We start from the raw sequence: 22,170 nt of genomic DNA, 5'->3' as shown, positions 1-22,170 counted from the left end.
TATTTTCTAAGAGGGGGTATCAATATTTATTTATTAAATTACATTTAAAAGAGCAAACTTTTTAAAGACTAATTTTCCTGGTCCTATCCCTGTTATACTTACTATTTATTAGGTCAGCTACATTTCATCTACATTCAGAGTCCCCAAAATTCTCTTTGAACGAAATTTGTTAAGATCCCAAAAAAACCAAGCCATGTCTCATTATAATTAATAGCAACTCACTAGGACATCTTTAGCCATTCATCAGCTTCCGGTTTCCAACCTCCTTTTACCAAGCGCTCAAAACTCGTGATAATGCTACCACCTGCACCTACAAGTAAAACAATAAAACAAGAATATTTAGCCAAATTTTCCAGAGAATATATCTGAAACAAGTATATTTTGTTCATAAGTCTATCTCCAAGAAGGGCCCCAAAATACATTCTTTAGAAAGAAGAAAAAAGTTGCCTATACATTTTATGATACTAAGACAACCGTGTTATTTCCCTCCCAATAGCATGGTAACTATTGATGACATATTGATAGTACAATAAACAACATTACAACTGGGGCCTCAAGCACAGAATTGTGCCTAACGGTTTGTTTCAGATATGAAAAATACAATCCTCTGCTTTATCATTTCCTTGCCTGATATTAGTTTTGTGTGCACTATCACAAGAGATTAGAAAAATTTGTTCAATTACTGCATATAAACAAACTCAACAAGAAAGGTTAAGTGATGCAGAATGAACATGAACTTATTATCAATGATATTTATTATTTCCAGTTATTCAGGATGAAAATACAATTAAAAAAAGTGTACCACAAGATTTTAATGTAAACTTGTTATTTACATGCACACAAATTTCCTTATGTAAACTTGTTTTTTTTTTTTTTTAAGATTTATTTATTTATGCATACAAGAGCTGGGATACAGGCCAGAGATGTGGGGAGTGAGAGGATTCACCAGAGACAGAGTGGGAAAAAGAACAGGTAGATGGACCAAAGTACAATGCTGAGGGGAGCAGGGGGATGAGTCAGGAGAGGTCTGCTGCAACATGTGGGTTGCTCCCTGGCCAGCTGGGAACAGATTGCTTCACAGTGCAGTGCTTAACCCCTTGCGCCACCAGGGAGGCCCTGTTTTATTTATGGTGACACCTAACACCTTAACTTGAACCCTTTGGTTTTGGGGCTGCTATCAAACCATTTATAAAAACTTTGATTATAAAATAGGCTCAAAATAATAGTTGATGACTAGTACTGATAAAAAGTAGTAGTTCTTGAATAACTTTACTAGCCAACAGAAATAAGGCTTCTTCTTCCAAAAAGACTATTACACTAAATTGTATATTCCTCATTAATGTAGACAGAGAATTGTTTGATAGCTGCAGTACACCAATTACAGAATATTTATGAACACATATTGTTAATATTACCTCGGGCCCATCCAACAGCTATCATGACTATCCAGCCATTTTTGTAATAGCTATTAGCATGTGTGACTCCACCTACTATTTTCCAAGTTCTGGTCACTTCCTTCATTCCTGCAGCCAACAGTTGGACAGGTAGGAAAGAATAGGCCTGGGAAACTAGGTCATATGGGCAAAAAAATATAATATACCTGAAATTAAAATTTAAATATTTTAATATATAAATGGAACCAGAAGAACAAACATAAAAATCCATCATCTCATCAATAACAATTTAGAAAAACACAACAAATGGAATACCCATGTAAACATGAAATTTAACTTCAAGAAAACCACAGATTGGATAGTCAATTTTTTAAGATCATGTGAAACACATAAAATAATCTGCCAAAAAGTCATGATTAGAGGGAAATTTCATCTTGCTTGGAATTTTGAGTACTCTATGTATGCAAGAAGTATTTACTAAGTTCCTAATTTGTGACCATACTGTTCTAGAAGCTAAGTGATGAGTCTAAAAAGGAATTAGGAAAGAAATCTTAGTAGCTATGCAAGGGTTGCATTTCAACCCCAATAGTATCTTCACCTATGGCCCTCATGTAATAGATAAAATGCAACCTACACTGAGAAAGATTAGAATTGTCAAGGAAACAGATTTAATTAGAAATGTATTTTAATATAGCTGAAAGAATCTGAAACTTAATCTTCAATTTAGTTGATTAAGCTTAAATTTTAACCAATTAAATTGTGATACTAGTTTAAGAAACATTCAGTGTTCCTTGGGTGAATCATTTTTTGAAGCTTCATTTGTTCTAAGCATCTGTTCAAACAGCTTAATATCAATAATAGTGTTCATTCCCTCTCCATTCTTAAAATACTCTCTGGCAGATGATTTTGTAGTTAAAGCAGAACACATCTTCCTTCTAATGGAGTGATATGAAATACACTGGATGAACAAAATAAGTGTTACATCTCTTCTAAAAGTTGTCCATCTGATTGTAATCCATGATTCACAGAGTAGAATTACCAAAAATATTCATGGAAGATGAATATATTTGCCAAAATAATTCTTCAGAAACCCAATACTAGATCCAACATTTTGTTTAGTCTGAAGCATTGATTTTTCTTCATCTCCATTTACTGATTCCTTCCTAATCTTCAAGATCCCACTCAAATACTACTATATACTTTGATTTTGCATGTTTTGTTTTATTTAATATTCTTAGTTTAGCCTAAGTTCTGATGATGACCTGTATAATTAAAACAATTGGTTCCTAGACCTCAACATAGCTTTTTATATAATTTTCTTCACTATATACAGAAACTTTAATGCTCCTAACTAAAGTCAATAGTACTTAGATGACAAGAATTCCTTGTATTACTACCCCACCACCTAAAACTTGGCATTATGAGAAGTAGTCCTGAAATTAATCATTTATTTCTGGGAGCAAAATATAAGATACACAAAGAATCACTTGATAAGTAAAGAATTTGAAAAGAAAAAGTTATCTGAGAGAAGAAAAAAGCTTTTTGAAAATGACATGATTTAAAATTTTCACATGTTCATATAATTAAGTTTTTTTTATTTTATTTTTATATTCCCCATACAAGTGCAACCCCCTTATTTTGACCCCAATCTCTCCTTTCCCCGTGCCCCCCCCACCATAGTGTGTCTCTGGTTCACAGTTGTTTGTTGATTTTGATTTTTTCTTTCTTATAGTTATACTTTTTCCTGGTCCCTTATTTAGGTTTTCTAGATTCCTGCTATGAATGAGACCATCCACTATTTTTCTTTTTCTTTCTGGCTTATTTTGCTGAACATGATCCCTTCCAGTTCCATCCATGTTGCTGCAAACTGCATGTGTTTATCTTTTTTGATTGCTGAGTAATATTTCATTGTGTATATGTACCACATCTTCTTGATCCAGTCATCTATTTGGGCATTTGGGTTGTTTCCAAAGCTTAGCTATTGTAAATAGTGCTGCTATAAATATAGGGGCGCAGGTGCTCTTTGCAATTAATGTTTCTGTGTCATTTGGGTAAATACCTAGGAGTGGAATTGCTGGATCATATGGAAGCTCTATCTTTAGTAGGTTGAGGAATCTCCACACAGCTTTCCATAGTGGTTGGACCAGTTTGCACTCCCACCAGCAGTGCAGGAGGGTTCCTGTGATCAGTCCTTTATCATTAGTGTTGTATGCAAAAATTTTCTCCCAGTGGGGTTTCTCCTCATTTTGGTTATTGTCTCTTTTGCTGTACAGAAGCTCTTTAATTTAATTCCCAGCTGTTTATCTTTGCCTTCACTAAGGACCTATACAAAGAAAACTATAAAACACTGTTAAAAGAAATAGAAGTAGACAGAAAAAAAATGGAAAGATATCCCCTGCTCATGGATTGGAAGAATTAACATTATCAAAATGGCCATCCTACCAAAAGCAATATACAGATTCAATGCTATTCCAATTAAAATTTCAATGCTATTCTTCAAAGAAATAGAAAAAATATTGAAAGTTTGTTTAATAAATGGTGCTGGGAAAAGTGGGTCGCTACATGCAAAAGAATGAAGCTTGACTACTACCTCACACCATGCACAAAAGCAAACTCAAAATGGATTAAATAACTAGACATAAGACCTGAAACCATAAAATATATAGAAGGAAATATAGGCGAAATACTACATGACATGCACCTCAAAGACATCTTTACAGACGCATCACATAATTAAGTTTGAAAACCTCTATATACCTCCCTTTTTAAATATAAAACAATTTCCAGGAAGTTGGCTAAGAAATGGGGTGAAATAGTTAAGCTTAAATAAACAAATTTAAAATGTATTTTAAATAAAATTAAAATATTTTGATAACCATTATAGATTAGATACAGGAAGGAGGATTTTATTTTACTTTAAAAGGAATTAGGTTTAAAAGTAAATTGCAGGCCTCCCCAGTGGCGCAGCGGTTGAGCACTGGGTTGCGAGGTGGTATAAATAAATAAATGACTATCTAAAAATAAATAAATAAAAGTAAATTGCTCAAATAACAAAACAAAAAGAACACAATTGACATAATTTTCATTATCTATACCAAGACTATGTTTAACATGAGTGAAAAAAAGTATACCAATACAAGTGCAATTTTAGACCTTTATATTCAACTATGAGACACTGGTATATCTAAAATTTGTAATTATTACTTTTTTTATAAATAAGTATTCTATTTAATCAGATATTTCTAAAAGAGTACTACAACAAGTTAACTTATTAAGCAGAAAACGATTCTCATTTTGAATGTTATATAGCCACAGGGCAAAAGAACAATTGTTTACTATACTCAGTAGACTTACTATGACTTAAAACATATTAGACAGACTGAGGGCTACTGAAATAACCATTCCTACTCTGTAAGTTAGCTTTGAAAAATTCCTTGAATTAATTACTCAACCAATACTCGTTAAGCAATCATCATGTCTTACCTCTATAAAAACTACAATTCACACTTAACTAAAATTGTCACATTAAGGAAGCTTTACCTGTAAAATGCCTATAGAAAGCATATTTAAAAAAAGAAATAAAACTTATTGGACCAAAAAAATGGAATGAGAAGTTATCTGTCATGCAATTTTTTTTTTTTTTAAGATTTATTTATACAAGATCTGGGGTATAGGCCAGATGCGCAGGAGGGTGAGAGGATTCACCAGAGACAGAGTGGTGAATAGAATAGGCAGACTGACGAAATACGGCCGAGGGGAGCAGCGGGCACGACAGGAGAGGTCTGCTTTGCCATGTAGGATTCTCACCGGCCCACCGGGATCGAACCGGTGTTGCGGAGGCTGCCGACAGCTTCACAGCACGGCGCTCAACCGCCTGCACCACCAGGAGAGGCCCTGTCATGCAATTTTTAAGTCACACACATTAGGTTAGTAGAAAAGGGAAAAATGATAACAAATAGTATTAATAATAAGAGTTAGCTAAAACAGCATACAAAGAAGATGTTAGGTCACTAATAACTGAAAGCTAAACCAGGGTGAGTAAATCAGGTCAAAGGGACAATTGTATGGTGAAAGGTAAAACTTTAAGTGGTGAACTTAAAAGCATATACAGATGTTAAGTTACAAAGATGCACACCTGAAACATAATATTACAGTGACATTTTACTTCAGTAAGAAAATATTTTTTAAAATGAAAGATAAAAGTAGGACTTAGCTTAATACCAAGAGCTGAGTATAGAAATACTTCCCACATTTAGTCACTGAGAGCTGTTTTCACTCTATTAATTCCATTTCTCTCACTACCAAGGACAATATTACCTAACTAAGCCCAAATAGACTGATAAATTATACTTAATTCTAGTGCAGTATGACATCTTTATCACTGCTCTTATATCTAACAAATTAATAACTTTATATATGCTTTGAAAAAGACAAGTGTAAAATGATACACCTATGAAGTTATATCTTTTTTACTTATAAAAATGTAGCCTCAGGGCCTCCCCTGGTGGTGCAGTGGTTGAGTGCTGGGCTGCAAAGCTGCCGGCAGCCTCTGCAGCACCTGTTTGAACCCTCGCCGCCACCAAGGGTCCCACATGGCGCAACAGACCTCTCCTGCCTCGCCCACTGCTCCCCTCAGCAGCGCATTTCGTCAGTCTGCCTGTTCTGTTCCCCACTCTGGCTCTGGTGAATTCTCTCACCCTCCCGCGCTTCTGACTGTACCCAGTGCTTGTATAAGTAAATAAATAAATCTATAAAAAAATGTAGCCTCAGCTATGAAAATATGTAATACATAATAATTATACTTGGAAAATAAATGAAACAAACCAGGGCACAAAAAAAAAGCTGCAAGATTCTTATTTCCCCAAAAAATAGTTTTCAAAAAGAAAATCCTAAGAAAATGTATATATTGTTCCCCGTTGCCAGTAGATGGTGCTAATCTCCAGATGTGAGCACTATGAGTAACTACACTAAAGATGACCTTTCCAATAAGTGCATTCACTGAATTCCTTAGTTTAGCTTGCTAGTTTCAATTACATTCCAAACATCATTTTAGCTCTCAAAAATCAAATAAGACAAAGATTACAAATTTGTTCTCCAGCATTAAAAATTAAAAAAAAAAACTAGTAAAATAAATTTTGTCTTTGACAAGGACCTTTTTTTTTTTTTTTAAATATTTAAAGGTCTGTGAGGACAAAGACAATGTTTGTATTTTCAGAGTTCAAAACTATACATTTATTAATGTGGACTAAAGGACCAGCTTGCCCAGGTTTGAATCCTGGCCCCAACTACTCGATATTTGTCATGCACTGGTCAAGTTACTTAACCCTTCTTGTCTTAGTTACATCATACGTTAAAAGAAAATAAAATAGCACCTATCTCACAAGATTCTTGTGAAATTGAAGTGAAATAATAAACACACATTAAATACACATTCAATCAGTGGCTGCTATTATTGTTATTCTATAATAACCCCAAAACAACTAAACCAGTAAGTGTTCATCAGCAGAAATAAATACAGATATTAATACAATGGATTACAACCATTGAGAAAGTACTATAGCTGCATGCAAAACACCAATAATATTGAATAATAATGTATAACATCAAATGGAAAAAAAGTCTCAAAAACCAATAAATATTATGATGCCTCATTTTAAAATAGGACAAGAAACAAAAATAAAACTAAAACAAAACTAAAAATTTCTCTATATATTCATATGTATGGTAAAGATTTTCCTAAAGGCTAAGATAAACACAAAAAGAATAGCAGTAATCAGTAGGAAAAATGCAGGCAGTTGTGAGAAGGAAAGAGTAGTATATATAAGTTATTGGCAAAGTATGGCTCTTAGGTTGGGGGCAATGCAGTAAAAATGTTAATCAGTTTAACCAATTTGGGAAATGTTTGGCATTATCTAGTAGAGTTTAAAAATCACTTTCCCTAGAACTCAATAAATCTACTCAAACATTTCTCAAGAAAAAACCTCAGTAACTATATATGAAAATGTTCTTAGCAATACTGTAAGGGAAACAGGAAAAAATAGAAATAACTCTGTAAACAGAGGAATGGATGAAAAAATTATGACATTAATTCTGGAATGCTATTCAACACTGAAAATTAATGAATCACAACCATACACATAAGACTGAATGCCAAGGAAAGAGGCTAAACAAAAACAGCAAGACTCTGAAAAATATACATTCATAAAACTTTCAAAAACAACATTGTTTAGGGAAATAAATATATGCTAAAACTAAATATAAAAGGCAATAAACACAAAATTAAGGGCCATGAAAATCTCTGGTTATAGAAGAAAGGAAATGGGCTCAGGTAGAGTTTGGTAGCATACCAGAAAGATCAAAATTAGTAACAAGGTTTCTGAGAAGATGGTGGGTGCAGTTGCTGCAGAGATTCTAAAGGTCTGAAGCATTGGGAGCAATTTATTTCATATTAACTTTCAAAACTTTTCCATCTATACATTCTTCTAAAACAAGTCCCACAACAAGAAAAAACTGCTTGTATAGAACCAAAACTGAGCAAGACAGAGCAACAAAAGGAAGGTCCCGACCAAATTGGAAAAGGGAGGAAAACAAGGAAACCTCAGAGAACAGGTCATCATCTTTTGAACACTACATAAGAACAGCAGAAGAGCTCTATGAAGTTAGAAAATCTTCCTTGAGTTTCTGCTTATACTCAAAGTCCATGAAACCTGATTCTACAGAAAAATGACCAGCAAAAAGTATCATTATCTAATGCCATACGAATTTATTATAAGAAAAAAATGCAAAATAAATCTCTACAAGGAAAGCACTTAGGAAAATATGTCCACATAACAGATTGAAACTGAAGCCTACTATTTCAAGACATGCTAAAGATATTAAGAAATGATAGAACAGAACAACATACATCAGAATTAAACCAACTGAAAACAGAAGATAAATTATCAGCAAGAAAAAAATATCATTTCAGCAATGAAGACTAAACTAAAAGGAAAACAGAAATAACAGTGCTTTCAAAAAATAAAATAGAACATGAAAGGGGAAAACATTTCAAATTTAAAAAGAAATAGATTTAAAAAAAAAAAGATCACTGAAGAAAGGCAAAGATCCACTAACAGGAGGTCCTGAAGAAAACCAAAGCAAGGGAAGAGTACAAATACTAAAATAACTTTATCAATTATGAAATAAATGTGTAGCTACCAAAAAGAATATGCCATCTGCCCAAGAAAGGATGCAAATTTACCAACATAGAGACATTTTATTTAAATTATTAGACTTTAATGGAAAAAAACTTGGGGGAATCTAGGAAAAAAGAACATGTGACTTAAAAGGGAAAGAAGATTAAATGATCATAAATTTTTTCACACCAATGTTTTATGACACAAGAAAATGGAGTAGCACATTTAAAATGCTCAATGATAGTTCAGTCCAATGACTTTATGTCCAGTAAAAATTACTTTCAAGTACAAAGGACACAAACTTATCAACATGTGAGAATTAAGGAAATACTGTTCTTGATGAATCTATGAGAAAAAGCTTTAAACAAAATAACTAGAGAGGCACATTCAAAAGAACTGTTGATAAGCACTAAATATAGTTAGCTATAAAACTAGGACTGAAAAAGGACTAAGGAGGGAATAGTACAGTATGTAATAGCTTTCACCATGACTGAGTAGAATACTAAGTATATTTTTTAAATGGAAAGAAAATGAAAAGTACATATGCAAAAAAATTGTTTTCAATAATCATGTTAGTAAGTGCTTAGCACTGTTACTCCATAATTATTGTATACTGTATGCGTAATACAGAACAAAATAAATGAGTAATATTGTCTAGTGTTAAGAATCCAAATTCTTAAAGCAGAAGGACATAACAGATGTAACAGAAATATTAAAAGCTCTATAATCTTGATTTTGTATTAGAAATATCAATACGAACGTATGAGTTATTTTATTCTGATTTTTCCTACTGAAAATGCCTCTGTCCAAAGAAATGCCTAGAAACAAAAATCAATCCAGTAATAATGAACATCTCTAGTGCTCAGATTGTGGTCTTGAAATACTATTTCCCACTAAAAGAAATCAGAGCTTCTTAGAGAAGAGTGATTTCAGAAAAATATAATATGAGTAGCAAGGAAAAGTAACAAGGAAGCTCGCTCATCAAAGTCTCAGGATCATTCTGAAGATGTTGCTACCAGCCAAAGAAGGAACAATCTGAGCTTCAATAATACTATTCAGGGCCTCCCCGGTGGCACAGCGGTTGAGCGCTGGGTTGCGAAGCTCTGCGCGGCCTCTGCGGCGCCGGTTCGATCCCTGGCTGCTCCCCGGCCACCGGAGGAGGGTCCCACATGGCGCGTAGACCTCTCTTGCCGCCCGCTGCCCCGCTCAGCAGTGTACTTCGGTCCTTCTGCCTGCTCTGCTCCCCGCTCTGGCTCTGGTGAATTCTCTCACCCTCCCGCGCTTCTGACTGTACCCAGTGCATGTATAAACAAACAAACAAACAAACAAATAAATAAATAAATAAAAATACGTGCCTCTTTAAAAAAAAAAAAATAATAATACTATTCAGCAATCAAAAAAGATAAACTCATGCCATTCGCAGCAACATGGACAGAGCTAGAAGGGATCATGCTCAGTGAAATAAGCCAGAAGGAAACAGAAAAATATTGAATGGCTTCACTTATAGGAGGAAAATAGGGGAAACAAATAAGGGATCAGGAAAAAAATAACAATAATAAAACAACAAAACTAGCAGGCAACCATAAATAAGATACATTCTGCGAAGGAGGGGGAGGAAAAGGGATTCAAAATGAGAGAGAAGACAAGGGATGCTGCTGATGGTTCGTGGGTGAACTGGTGGTGGGAATTTTACGGGAAATACACATGATGTAAAAGATATAAATTAAAAAAATTTTAAAGGCAATTAAATGAAATATACTAAAATCCATGAGTTTATTTTTTTTAAAAAAACCTGGTCACCTCTGAGTATAACAAAGAACGAATTCATGGTAAGCAGAGGGAAAGAATCCTGCCTTTCCTATAAACTGTGTAACTGGATAATCAAATAATGAATTAGTGGAAAATATCTCTTTATAATACTATTCCAACTAATATAAAATAAAAGACTATTACCATTGTACAATTCTTAATTAGTTAATACAGTCAATAAAAGTTATGATCATGCTAAATCTGAGTATATTTTGATTCAATATGCCAATTTCAGAGATAAATAATGATCTATACCATAAGTATGTGATCAACAAATTCCAGACTATGGAAAGGTCAAATGGCTCTGGTCTTTTGAGATAAATTGGAAGGGAAAATAAAGGAAGGGAGGGAAGGTGAATCTATAAAATTTTTAAAAGAGACTTAAGAGACATAAAATTTTATAATGGTTTACAACTAAAATATAGTGTCTAGGGATGAATATTTGAATAACAAAATTATAAAAATAAGCAAGAAAGTTGATTACCATAAAAGTCAGGATCATGGTGTTACTGTAATGATTATTTAATATAGGAAGGTGGTTGTGTATGGTATGGGACACACAGTAGGAATTTCTTAATTAGATGGCAAAGCTGTATTTTTTTTAATTATTTTTTTATTGATGGAACATTGGTTTACAACACTATTTATGATTTAGCAGTATAGTCACTCCCTGATGTTCCTGATGATGCAACTGATTTTTGTTGCTTTGTTTGGCGAATATATATTGATGAGTGTTCATTTTCCTGACAGAGTGTTCCCTTAATCATTATATAGTGTCCAACCCCATTTCTTGTTAGCGTTATAGCTGGAAATCTGTTTTATCTGACATAAGTGTGGCTGTCTCTGCCTTTCTTGGGTCCCCTTTACTTGGACTGTTTTTCAATCCTTTACTTTGAGCCTATGTTTATCTTTGGAGCTCAGGTATAGTTCCTAAAGATGACAGATAGTTGGATTTTGTTTTCCAATCCAACAAATCATTCTGTACCTTTGATTGGTGAGTTTAGTCCATTTACATTTAAAGTAATTATTTCTATAAGTATCTGCTACTGCCATTTTATCTTTAGTTTTCTGGTTCTACCTATTTTTTTGTTCCATTTTCAACTTAAATACAAGAACTCCTTTTAACAATTCTTGGAGAGACAGTCTAGTGCTTCTAAACTCTTTCAGCTTGTGTTTGAGAAGGCCTTTACTTCCTCCTCAAATGTGAAGGAGAGTCTTGCAGAATAGCGTTCTTGGCTAACAATTTTTATCTTTGAGTATTTTGGCTATATCATTCCATCTCTCCTTGCCTGTAATGTCTCCTTGGAGAAGTCAGATGTAGTGAGATGGGGCTATCTTTATAGGCTCTTTGATTCTTCTCCCTAGCCAGTTTCAATATTCTTTGTCTTGAACTCGTAGACGTTTTACCCCCATGTGTCCTGGTGTAGGTCTCATTACACTTAGGTAACCAGTGTTCTTAACTTCACGGATTTGTATATTTAGTTCCTTCTCCAGGTATGGAAGTTTTCCTCTATTATTTCTTTGAATAAGTTCTCTGTTCCCATCTCTCTTTCCCTCCTGGAATATCCATTATTCTTAAATTGAGAGACAATGCCTATTAACCATCAAGGCTCTAAATTCAAATTTCTAATTTTGATTCTAAATTAATCATTTACCAAATTTGAAAATTTTAGCACGTTTTCTCAATGCCTTAGTTTTTTCATAGCTACCACATGGTTCTTTTGTGATTAAATATAAAAATGATTATAAAGATTTTAGATGACATATGGTTACAACTCAAATACCACTCTCACTATTTATCCCATTGCCACTGTTATTAATATGACAGATTATAATAAAAATGGACTTTATATATTTAATTGATAAGGTTTTTAATCAAAGGTATAGCTTTGTTTTAGATATAGCATTCTGATTTGTATTATTTTAACTTGATGTATCAACCCCTTTAGAGAAAATTGAATTTTGACTTACAAGAATCCAAAACAACTTCTAACATTTTTTTCTTTATTTCAAAACTAAATTCAATACAAAATTAACGTTAAATCTCACAGGCACTAAAAAATTCAACAAAGACTATAACAAGGAAGATTACTACATATGAAAAATAATCTGGACATATTTGTGTAGTTGATCACATTTTTTATTTTATCCTGTTGTATATTTGGGGGAGGGGGTATTAGGTACACAAATATTTGATGCCCTTTCATATGTGAAATGTTTCTACCAAGGATACATAAGACAACAGTAACAATCTTTGCCTATGAGGAGGGAAGGGAAAAGAGTAAGAAAGAGACATACTTTGCACTTAAAACCTTTGGATTACTTGGGTTCCTTTCCTTGAATGTAAATGAATATAAAATATTTTTAATGAAAAATTCCATTTACTAGTAACTTACAAAACAATTTTTTAAATGTTACATAATTCAACATAACAGCAGCTTACCAGATTGAAGAGGCTAATAATATATTAGTGTTGTTTGCAAGAAACCTCAATGGAGGCTCTGCAAGCAGTATACAGGATAATATTCCTCCACCAAAGCAGTGGAGCATAGCAGTAAACCAGCTTGATAGAGGATTCTTCCATGCCACAGCTGTTGCTCCTAAAATGGTAAAGCAAAAATGTGGTCTGAGTGAGTCGTATATTAAGAAGTCCCAAGATAGCAGTGATAATAAAGAAAAATACCTCTTAATTACATAATAATCAAGAACTTAATGTTACTCATAGATGTGGCAGTCATGATTATCATAAACCATATCTTTTGGTCTTTAAGGCAACACTGAGTTAATTTTAAGACATGAGTAATGTGGGTACCTTTAAAATACTTTGTCACATTTCTCCAAACATTATAAATAGATCTACCATCTGATCCAGCAATCCTCCCTTAGGTACCTACTTACCCAAAGAATAGAAAACACTAAATTGAAAGGATAGAAGCACTCCTATGTTCACTACAGCACTATTTACAACAGCCAAGCTATGGAAGCAACCAAACCTAAGTGCACAAAGACAGATGAGTGGATTAGGAAGATGTAATTACTGATATATATATATACACACACAATGGACTACTACTCAGCTATAGAAAATGGTGAAATCGTGCCATATGCAACAATATGGCTGGAACTTAACGAGATAATGCTAGTGAACTCGGAAGAAGAAAGACAAACATCTCATGATTTCACTCATGTGTGGAACATAACAAAATAAAGCAAAGGAACCAAAACAAACCTTTGAAATCTGCCTGAAGAAATAAGGTTACAAGAAGATAAGGGAGTGGGAGCAAAGGGGATAAGGGGCACAATGGACTACAGTGGAGGATTATTGGGGTTTTGATAGTAGCAGGCATGGTGTGATAAGATACATTTGCTACAATGTGAATCTATAACCCTAAAACATAGTGTTGTAAACCAACACTACCTCGATAAACATTATAATAAAAAGGGGGGCCTCCCTGGTGGCGCAGGTAGTTAAGTGCCACACTGTGGGGCTATCTGCAGCCTCTGCAGCACTGGTTAGATCCCGACCGGCCGGGGAGAACCCCACCTGGCACGTGGACCTCTCCCACTGCTCCCCTCAGCAGTATTTCTTCAGTCTGCCTGTTCTGTTCCCCACTCTGTCTCTGGTGAATCATCTTACCCTCCCGCGCCTCTGACTGTACCCTGGTTCTTGTATAAATAAATAAATAAATAAATATTTTTGAAAAACACACAAAACTCTATTCAGGCCCTATTGCTAGTTTCCTGGCAGAAGCTTATTATTAACTATCTCCCATCTACTGTCTTCTTTCATTCCCAACCCTACTGTAAGTACTCCCAGTCAATATGTCAAAGTGATATATTAAAAAATTATACCCTTAAGTACTTTAGAAGATAAAAAAGTGAAAAAATAAACTAAGCTTTCAACAAGACAGGTTAAAAACAGAATGACAAAATAAGCCAAGAGGTGAAAGGATGATGAGGGAAAGATATATATCATTTCAAAATGTCTCCTAACAAGTTACTTATTAATTGTAGCAGAAAATAATTATTACAGAGTGGAGAAACTTTGCAAACATCACTGTAAACAAATATTGGGGGGACTTGCTATGATGCACTGAAAACACAACATCATGTCTGTAATATTTCTTACCAAAAATTTATCAACTGAATTAATCAAATCAGACACACCCAAACTGAGTGTTACTCTGGAAAAAATAAAACAACAGCTACAAAAACTCTGGGCTATATTTTAACAACATCAAGATCAAGAAACACAAAAAGTACTAATGAAATACTGCAAACTAAATGACACTAAAGAGACAAAAATTAAATGAAATGCAAATGCTAGAACATTTAACAGCACGGGAAAGAATATTTATAAAGGACCTTTTTAGATAACTGATGAAATCTAAATATGAATTGTGGCCTAGATACCATTAAACTTTCTGATTTTGACAACCGTACTGTGGTTCTTAAAATAAACACTCAAGAATTTGACATAATTAGACAAAATGCCTCCAACTTATATTCAAGTGGTTCTGGAAAAATGATATCCATAAATAAAAATATCCAGAAAGAAAATACTCATATACAAATTACCACTTATAAGATGAATAAATTCTGGGTATTTAATGTAGAGCAGTGACTATAGTATTACATACTTGAAATTTGCTAAGTGTTGTCATATCAATCAACCAAAAAAAGATTACTATATGAGGGGCCTCCCTGGTGGCACAAAGAGTTAAGACGCAGCACTTCGAAGCTACCCAAAGCCACTACAGCACCAGTTCAATCCCAACCAGGGAGGCGACCTGTGTGGTGCAGCAAACCTCTCCTATCTCACCCTCTGCTCTCCTCAGCAGTGTATTTCAGTCAATCTGCCTGTTCTGTTCCCCACTCTGTCTCCGGTGAATCCTCTCATCCCCGGCACCTCTGGCCTGTACCCTAGTTCTTGTATGTATAAATAAATAAATCTTTAAAAAAAAAAAAGGTTACTATGTGAAGTGATGTATGTGCTAACTAATTTCACTGTGGTCATCATTCCATTATACACAAACACATTATCCCCTGTATATTTTAAATATATAGAAATGTGTGAATTAGATCTCAATAAAAAAATACCCGATGGTCTCACTCATAGCAGGAATCTAGAAAACCTAAATAAGGGACCAGGAAAAAGACTAATACAAAGTAAAAATTAAAATCAACAAGCAACTATAAACCAGAGACACACTACGGGGTGGGGGGAGGGAGGAAGGACTAGGGTCAAAATAAGGGGTGGTGCAATTGTGGGGACTATAACCAAAATGAAAATGCATACATTGTGCAAAAATGAAAAATGATGTAAGAATTACATAAAATAAAATACTAAAAAATTGGAAAATAAAATAAACACAGCAAAATGTAAGTAGCTGGTGAATTTGGATAAAGTATGTAAGAGTTTCTTGACTTATTCTGGCCATTTTTCTTTATGTTTGAGATTATCAGAGGAAAAAGTACAAAAATAATAACAGAAACTAGCAGAATTTATAAAAGTAGGAACTAAATAGTAACTAAAATAGGGAGATAGAAAAGGGTCATCAATAGACAACCTAAAGCTGTTCACAGCAAAAGTCAATAAAATACCACTGTCGGGCCTCCCCTGGTGGCAGCAGTCGAGCGCTGGGCTTCGAGGCTGCCTGCAGCCTCTGCAGCTGGTTCGTTCCCAGGCCCCCACTAGCGAGGGTCCCACAAAAAAAAAAAAAAAGCACCACTGTCAACAAGTCTGAGAAAGGATTGTGAGAGGGAATGAAAATAATATGTAAGTTCAGGCAGGAAAAGGAAATAATTTTAGTTAGAGAGGGTTTTAATTGTATAGGGAAAACATTAACAAATGTGCATATGTAATTGAAAAGGACACTTTTCTAAGAAACTATAAATTAGCAAAATTCCTTTAAGAACAAGTAGAAACCTGAACATACAATATCCACGGGGGTGGCACAGGATACAACACAAAGATCCATACAAAGAAAAGGTACTAGACACAGATAAATTAATGGAAAACATTTATCAAATACTTGTGGATTACTCTAATATATGTACTAGCTATCACTATTGCAGGAGTCTTCCCCTTACCGAGTTTCGCTTTCCACAGATTCAGATACCCATATTAACCATGGTCCAAAAATACGATGTCCAGTACAGTTTTGAGAGAAACTACATTCACTTAACCTTTATTAGTTTATTATAATAATCATTATATTTTATCACTAATTTTCGTTACCCTCTTCCTGTGCCTAATTCACAAGTTAAACTTTATCACAGTCGTGTATATATAGGAAAAAACAGTATACACTATAAGGGTTTAGTAGTACCAAGGTTTCAGGCATCCACTGGGGGTCTTGGAACATATCTCCAGTGGATAAGTGGAAACTACTGTATTCGAGAAGTAAAAGGAAAATTACCCTTTCCTTTCTACTTTTGCCATTCAATCACACTCTTTTCCTGTAGGGTGAAACTTCTAGAGAGCTCTGAGAGCTGTAACAGACCCATCAGAGCAGTAACTATGAAAATACATTCCAAGGTTACTGATTACTTCTGATAAATTAAATTTACTAAATGCTTTTGGACAAATTTTTCACCCATGTGATATTCATTTCCAAATAAGTCAATGAACTTTCTTTTCCCTCAAGTTTCACATTATTTTATTCTATCCTCTTAAGACATATCACATTCTAGATTTTGTCCACTAACATCAGCTCCATTATAGGATGGTAACCCCTTGAGACACTAAGAGATTTTGGTTATAAAGCAGGGGTTCTATAAACATATTTGGTGTTACAAAAAATACATGTGAAGTGTTTCATGAGTTTAAGTTTCACATGCGTTTATTAGCACTAATTTCCCTTAGTATTGTCACAAGTCAGAGTGGCAACTGTGATTGCATACGAGTTTTGTAATCACTTGCAAGGGCCTCTAATCTCTGCCTTAAACCTTGAAAAATGGAAATAAAAAATAACTTCTATGGACTGAAATGAGAATATGCATAAAAGCATAATTACTACTACCTAGTAGGTGGTAAACCATCCATTTATTTGAAGAATGGATTAACAGCAGAAAAAAAGAGGTGGGCTGTTTCTGATTTAATTCTCTAAATGCAGTTTTGTTTTTGTCTTGTTCTTTTTTTTTTTTTTTTTGCGAAGAAGTAGTGGAGGCTAGAGGTACATGGGGTAAGAGGATTCACCAGAGAGAGAGTGGGGAGCAGAACAGGCGGACTTATTGAAATACAGTGCTAAGGAGCACAACCAGCTAGACAGAGAGATCTGCTGTGCCATTTCATTGGCAGGAAAGAACTCAGGTCAAAGGGGTGATTGCGCTGAGACTTAACTCCTAGGCCACCAGGAAGGCCCCTGAATGTAGTTTTAGTGTACTACAGATATGAATTCTAGAGAATCTGTCCCTGGAGCACAAAGAAAAGTTGCCAATTAAGTAAAAAAAATAAAGTATTAGCAAATCAAAATCCCTAATGAATTAAAATAATACTTCAATCAAGGAAATTTTATTCCAAGGATGTAAGGATGATTTACGATTTTTTAAAATGTATTAAATCACATTTTAATATAGGAAAAACAATATGACCAACTCAATTGACTTACAGAACTGGAAGTATAAATATAAATGGCCAACACACTTAAGAAGCACAGACTCTTTAGTAACCATGACAGATGCAAATAAAAACTGTTTTCTGATTATTAGAATGACAAGATATTTAAGTGATTACAGCCAATTCTGTGGAAGGGCAGAGAAAGTCTAACACACTTCTGGTAAAAGTGTAAACAGGTATACCCTTTTCTCTGGATTCTATCGTTTTTATTTATTTTACAAGTTACTGGTACTGAAATATAAAATATTTTTTACACCACATGTAACGCAGTAAAAGAAAAAATTAGCAATCAACTGAGTGGTTGTCAATTTTTTTAGTTTCAGGACCCCAGTGTACACCTAAGAATTAGTGAACAGATGAAAGGTTGGGGCGGGGGGAAGGCTTCCAAAAAGAGGGGAAAGAGAGAAACAGGGCTGGGGGGTGAAACTGTTCTATATGATTACAGTAGTAGTTACATGACTATATGCTTTAAAAATTTTCTCAAAGACCCCAAAGAACTTTTATGGAATCACATGTATCAATATTTAGTATGTGAGAAATTTTTATTTGAAAATAAATGCAATAAATTTTAACATAAATTATGTATCCCTTATAAAAAATACTTTCAAAAGCAAAAGACAGTGACACTTTATATTTTCACAAATATCTTTAATGTCTAGCTTCAAATAAGAAAGTCAACTCTCCTATCTGCTTCTGCATTCAACATTACAGGTCATGTAACCTCTTGAAAATTCCACTGTACAGTTATGAGAAAAGGTGTGGAAAAGGCAAATAACATCAGCATATTATTATGAGAATAATTTTGAGCTGGAAGTGTCAGGAACCTAGGGGTTCCTGGACCACACTTTGAGAACCTCTGATTTAGCCTCTAGCAGAAAGTATCAGATACTAAATATAGCATAATAATAAAATGTACTTCTTTTCAAATCAAGGAAGCAGTATCTGAAGCAGATTATCTGTCCTAATTTGATACAGTAACATTCCCCTTTGCAGGTCAAAATTTCTACCAAAGACTTAGATGGAGCAACAAGCTTCAGTGTAAATAAAAAATATTTCTGAGGGCCAAAGGTTTAAAAATGCAGTAGTCCAGGGCCTCCCTGGTGGCGGAAACGAGTTAAGACGCAACCTATGAAGCTGTCCGCAGCGTCTGCAGCACGAATTCGATCCCCGGCCAGGAAGCAACCCACTTGGCGCAGCAGACCTCGCCTGACTCTCCCGCTGCTCCCCTCAGCAGTGTATTTCAGTCAGTCTGCCTGTTCTGTTCCCCACTCTGTCTCTGGTGAATCGTCTCACCCCCCCACCCCCTCCCCACACACACACTTCTGGCCTGTACCCAGTTCTCATATGCATAAATAAATAAATACATCTTTTTTTTTTTTTAATGCAGCAGTCGTAAGAGAGGTACAGCATTGTTCTCAAGTCCTCACTCACCACTCTGTAGGACAAGGCAGTTTAAAGGCAACTTGGCCGTGGAGCAAGTAAACAACGAAAACGCCTCACCTCAAAGAAAGAGCAGGTGGATGAAACCAAAAGGCAGGCAAAAAAAATCTCAAAAGTAAAGCACGCTAACGTGAAAGACAGGAAACCACAAACACCGCTCCTTGAAGGTTTTCTTAAACGATCTCAAGCTGCTGTATTAGGACACTCGCCCCATTCTACAGAGTGAAACTGTCAAGTGACTGCCCCGGGCCTGCCACTCAGACGCCAGGGAACGGGAGTCTTCAGGATTCAATCTAACAGCTGAGCAAGGTGGCAGAACCCCCAGTTCAGGGGGTCACGGGTGATCGAACCTGAGGCTTTTGAAGCGTTTACGCAGCTCCCACACGTGGAGGGCAGTCCTCAGCCTTTCCTTACTCCAGGCGACTAAGTCAGACCAAGGTCTCCCGGAGCTGCGCCCCGGGTGCCTGTGAAGTCCCTTCCGAGAAGTGGAGGCACCGCCGGCAGGTCCCGGACGGCGCCCGGGAAAAGCGGCCGCGCCCCCTTCGAAGAGTACCGGGGCCACCCCGTTCCTGGCCTCAGTCTCCCCGTTTGTACTCTAGGGTCGGACGAGCCGGCTGCTGGAGCCCCTCCAGCGCGACCACAGTCTCAGAGCCGGCGGCAGCCCGGCCGCCCGCCCGGCTCAGGCCACGCTCGAGGGACTCTGGGGGTGCGGGCCCGCGGCGCCCCGCACTCACCCGGCTGGTGCTTCAGCGCCATCACGGACACCAGGTAGTGGGCGATGTCAAAAAAGGGGAACATAGACGTGCGAGAAAAGGCAAGGGTCAGCTCATCCCACGGAGAACTCATGACGACAACCGGCCGCGGCGGCCCAGGCAGCGGCGGCGACGGGTTCCAGGCGCGCGCTGTGACGAGGGGGGAAGGGACGGCCGCGCCGCGCGCGCCCCGGAGAGCCCCGCGCGTGCGCCCTGGCACCTGGGGCCCGACGCGCCGAGGGCGGGGCCGCGAGTCCCGGAGCTGCGGGCGCGCTGCGGGTCAGTGGGTGGGCGGGGTGGGCGGGGTGGGCGGAGTGGGCGGGTTCCGGGCCGTCCCATCTGGGCCCGGCGCGGTTCTCCAAATTAGGATCCAGTATCTTGATGCTGGGAGCGGTGCCAGCCGAGGGAAAACGCACGGTTGAGTAAAATTGAAGGTGAAGAAGCAATACATTGTGTAGGACAAACTTTGCGTCACAGTGCATTTGTTATTTTTGCAACAAATACATAAAGAACTATTTTTAAATGTTCTGGGGTATAACTTTTTTTAAGGTTTATTTATTTATTTATACAAGCACTGGGTACAGTCAGAAGCACGGGAGGGTGAGAGAATTCACCAGAGCCAGAGCGGGGAGCAGAGCAGGCAGAAGGACCGAAATACACTGCTGAGGGGAGCAGCGGGCGGCAGGAGAGGTCTGTGCGTCATGTGGGACCCTCCTCCGATGGCCGGGGAGCAGCCGGGGATCGAACCAGCGCAGCAGAGGCTGCAGGCAGCTTCACAACCCAGCGCTCAACCGCTGCGCCACCTGGGAGGCCCTATAATTTCTTTTTTTTTTTTTTTTTCCTCAGGATTTATTTATTTATTTATACGAGAACTGGGGTACAAGCCAGAGTTGCGGGAGGGTGAGAGAATTCACCAGAGACAGAGCGGAACAGGCAGACGCACCAAAGACACTGCTGAAGGGAGCAGCGAGCAAGACCCGAGAGGTCTGCCGTGTCATGTGGGTATCTCACTGGCCTGCCGGGAATCAAGCCTGCACTGCAGAGGTTGCAGACAGCTTCACAGCGCAGGGCTCACACGCTCTGCTACTGGGGAGGCTCTAGGTTATAATTTCCAGTATGCTGATTATTTGGCACTTGTAAAGCACAAGCAAAAGTTCTCTGGGGTTCTCATTAGGTCAGATTTTTAAAGGCTTAATTTACATGCATTGCTTTTACCCGTTTTAATACAGATTTCTACGATTTTAACTAAACAGAAACAGTTCAGAAGGGCAGATGATCGTAGTAGGATTTACTTCTGTAAATTGATGCAGTCACCTAATATTTCTCAAGCTACCACAATGTGCAAGTCATATATGATGAATTGGAGACAAAAAGAAAACATCATAAATCCTTCCCTCGACAAATTTGTTTTTCCTAAGAGAATTTTTTAAAAATATTATAAGCTCACAAGTAATTTGTATAAAAGTAGTAGTGAGAAGTACAGGTGCTGTTCTAGGGCAGTTCCAAAGCAGGGAAGAATTATTTCAGGGGAGTGGCAAGGTGAGTAGCCTTTCAAACTAGGTGAGCTTTAGAGGGAGGTGTTTGGGCTTGACTACAAAGTGGGAAATGAGGTTGGGAAAGAAGGCAGCCATTGAATGACCAACTGTAAACCAGGTGGTTTGTCTCCAGAGTCTAAGCACCTGATCACTATAACCTAGGGCATACCTGAGTCAGAATCTAATCTCTTGGGGCCTCCCCGGGTTGAGTGCCACACTGTGAAGCTGTCTGCAGCCTCTGCAGCACTGGTTGGATTCCAGGCTGGCCAGGGAGATTCTCACATGGCCAGGCAGACCTCTCCTGTCTAGCCTGCTGCTCCCCTCAGCAGTGCTTTCGATCTGTCTGCCTATTCTGCTCCCAGCTCTGTCTCTGGTGAATCCTTTCACCCTCCTATGCCTCTGGCCTGTAGCCCAGCTATTGTATAAATAAAAAATAAATCTTTA

At 36.9% G+C, this 22,170-nt stretch overlaps 1 protein-coding gene across 1 annotated transcript in view; it reads right to left on the bottom strand.

Annotated features, from left to right (window-relative positions):
• The window catches only part of TMEM38B (transmembrane protein 38B), a 41,272-nt gene extending 20,893 nt beyond the window's left edge, over window positions 1-20,379 (bottom strand). Inside the window, exons 1-4 of the mRNA XM_037493696.1 lie at window positions 20,174-20,379; window positions 12,822-12,978; window positions 1,416-1,600; window positions 223-310 (exon numbers count right to left, since the gene is read on the bottom strand). Coding sequence (XP_037349593.1) covers window positions 223-310; window positions 1,416-1,600; window positions 12,822-12,978; window positions 20,174-20,285 — 542 coding nt within the window. The 5' untranslated portion in view covers window positions 20,286-20,379. The remainder of the gene's footprint in view (window positions 1-222; window positions 311-1,415; window positions 1,601-12,821; window positions 12,979-20,173) is intronic.
• Window positions 20,380-22,170: the final 1,791 nt, after the last annotated feature.

This window comes from Talpa occidentalis, unplaced genomic scaffold (genome assembly GCF_014898055.3).
Source record: "Talpa occidentalis isolate TD23 unplaced genomic scaffold, MPIMG_talOcc4v2.1 talOcc4.7, whole genome shotgun sequence".
Lineage (NCBI taxonomy): Eukaryota > Metazoa > Chordata > Mammalia > Eulipotyphla > Talpidae > Talpa > Talpa occidentalis.
This window is presented reverse-complemented; position numbering and strand designations above follow the sequence as displayed.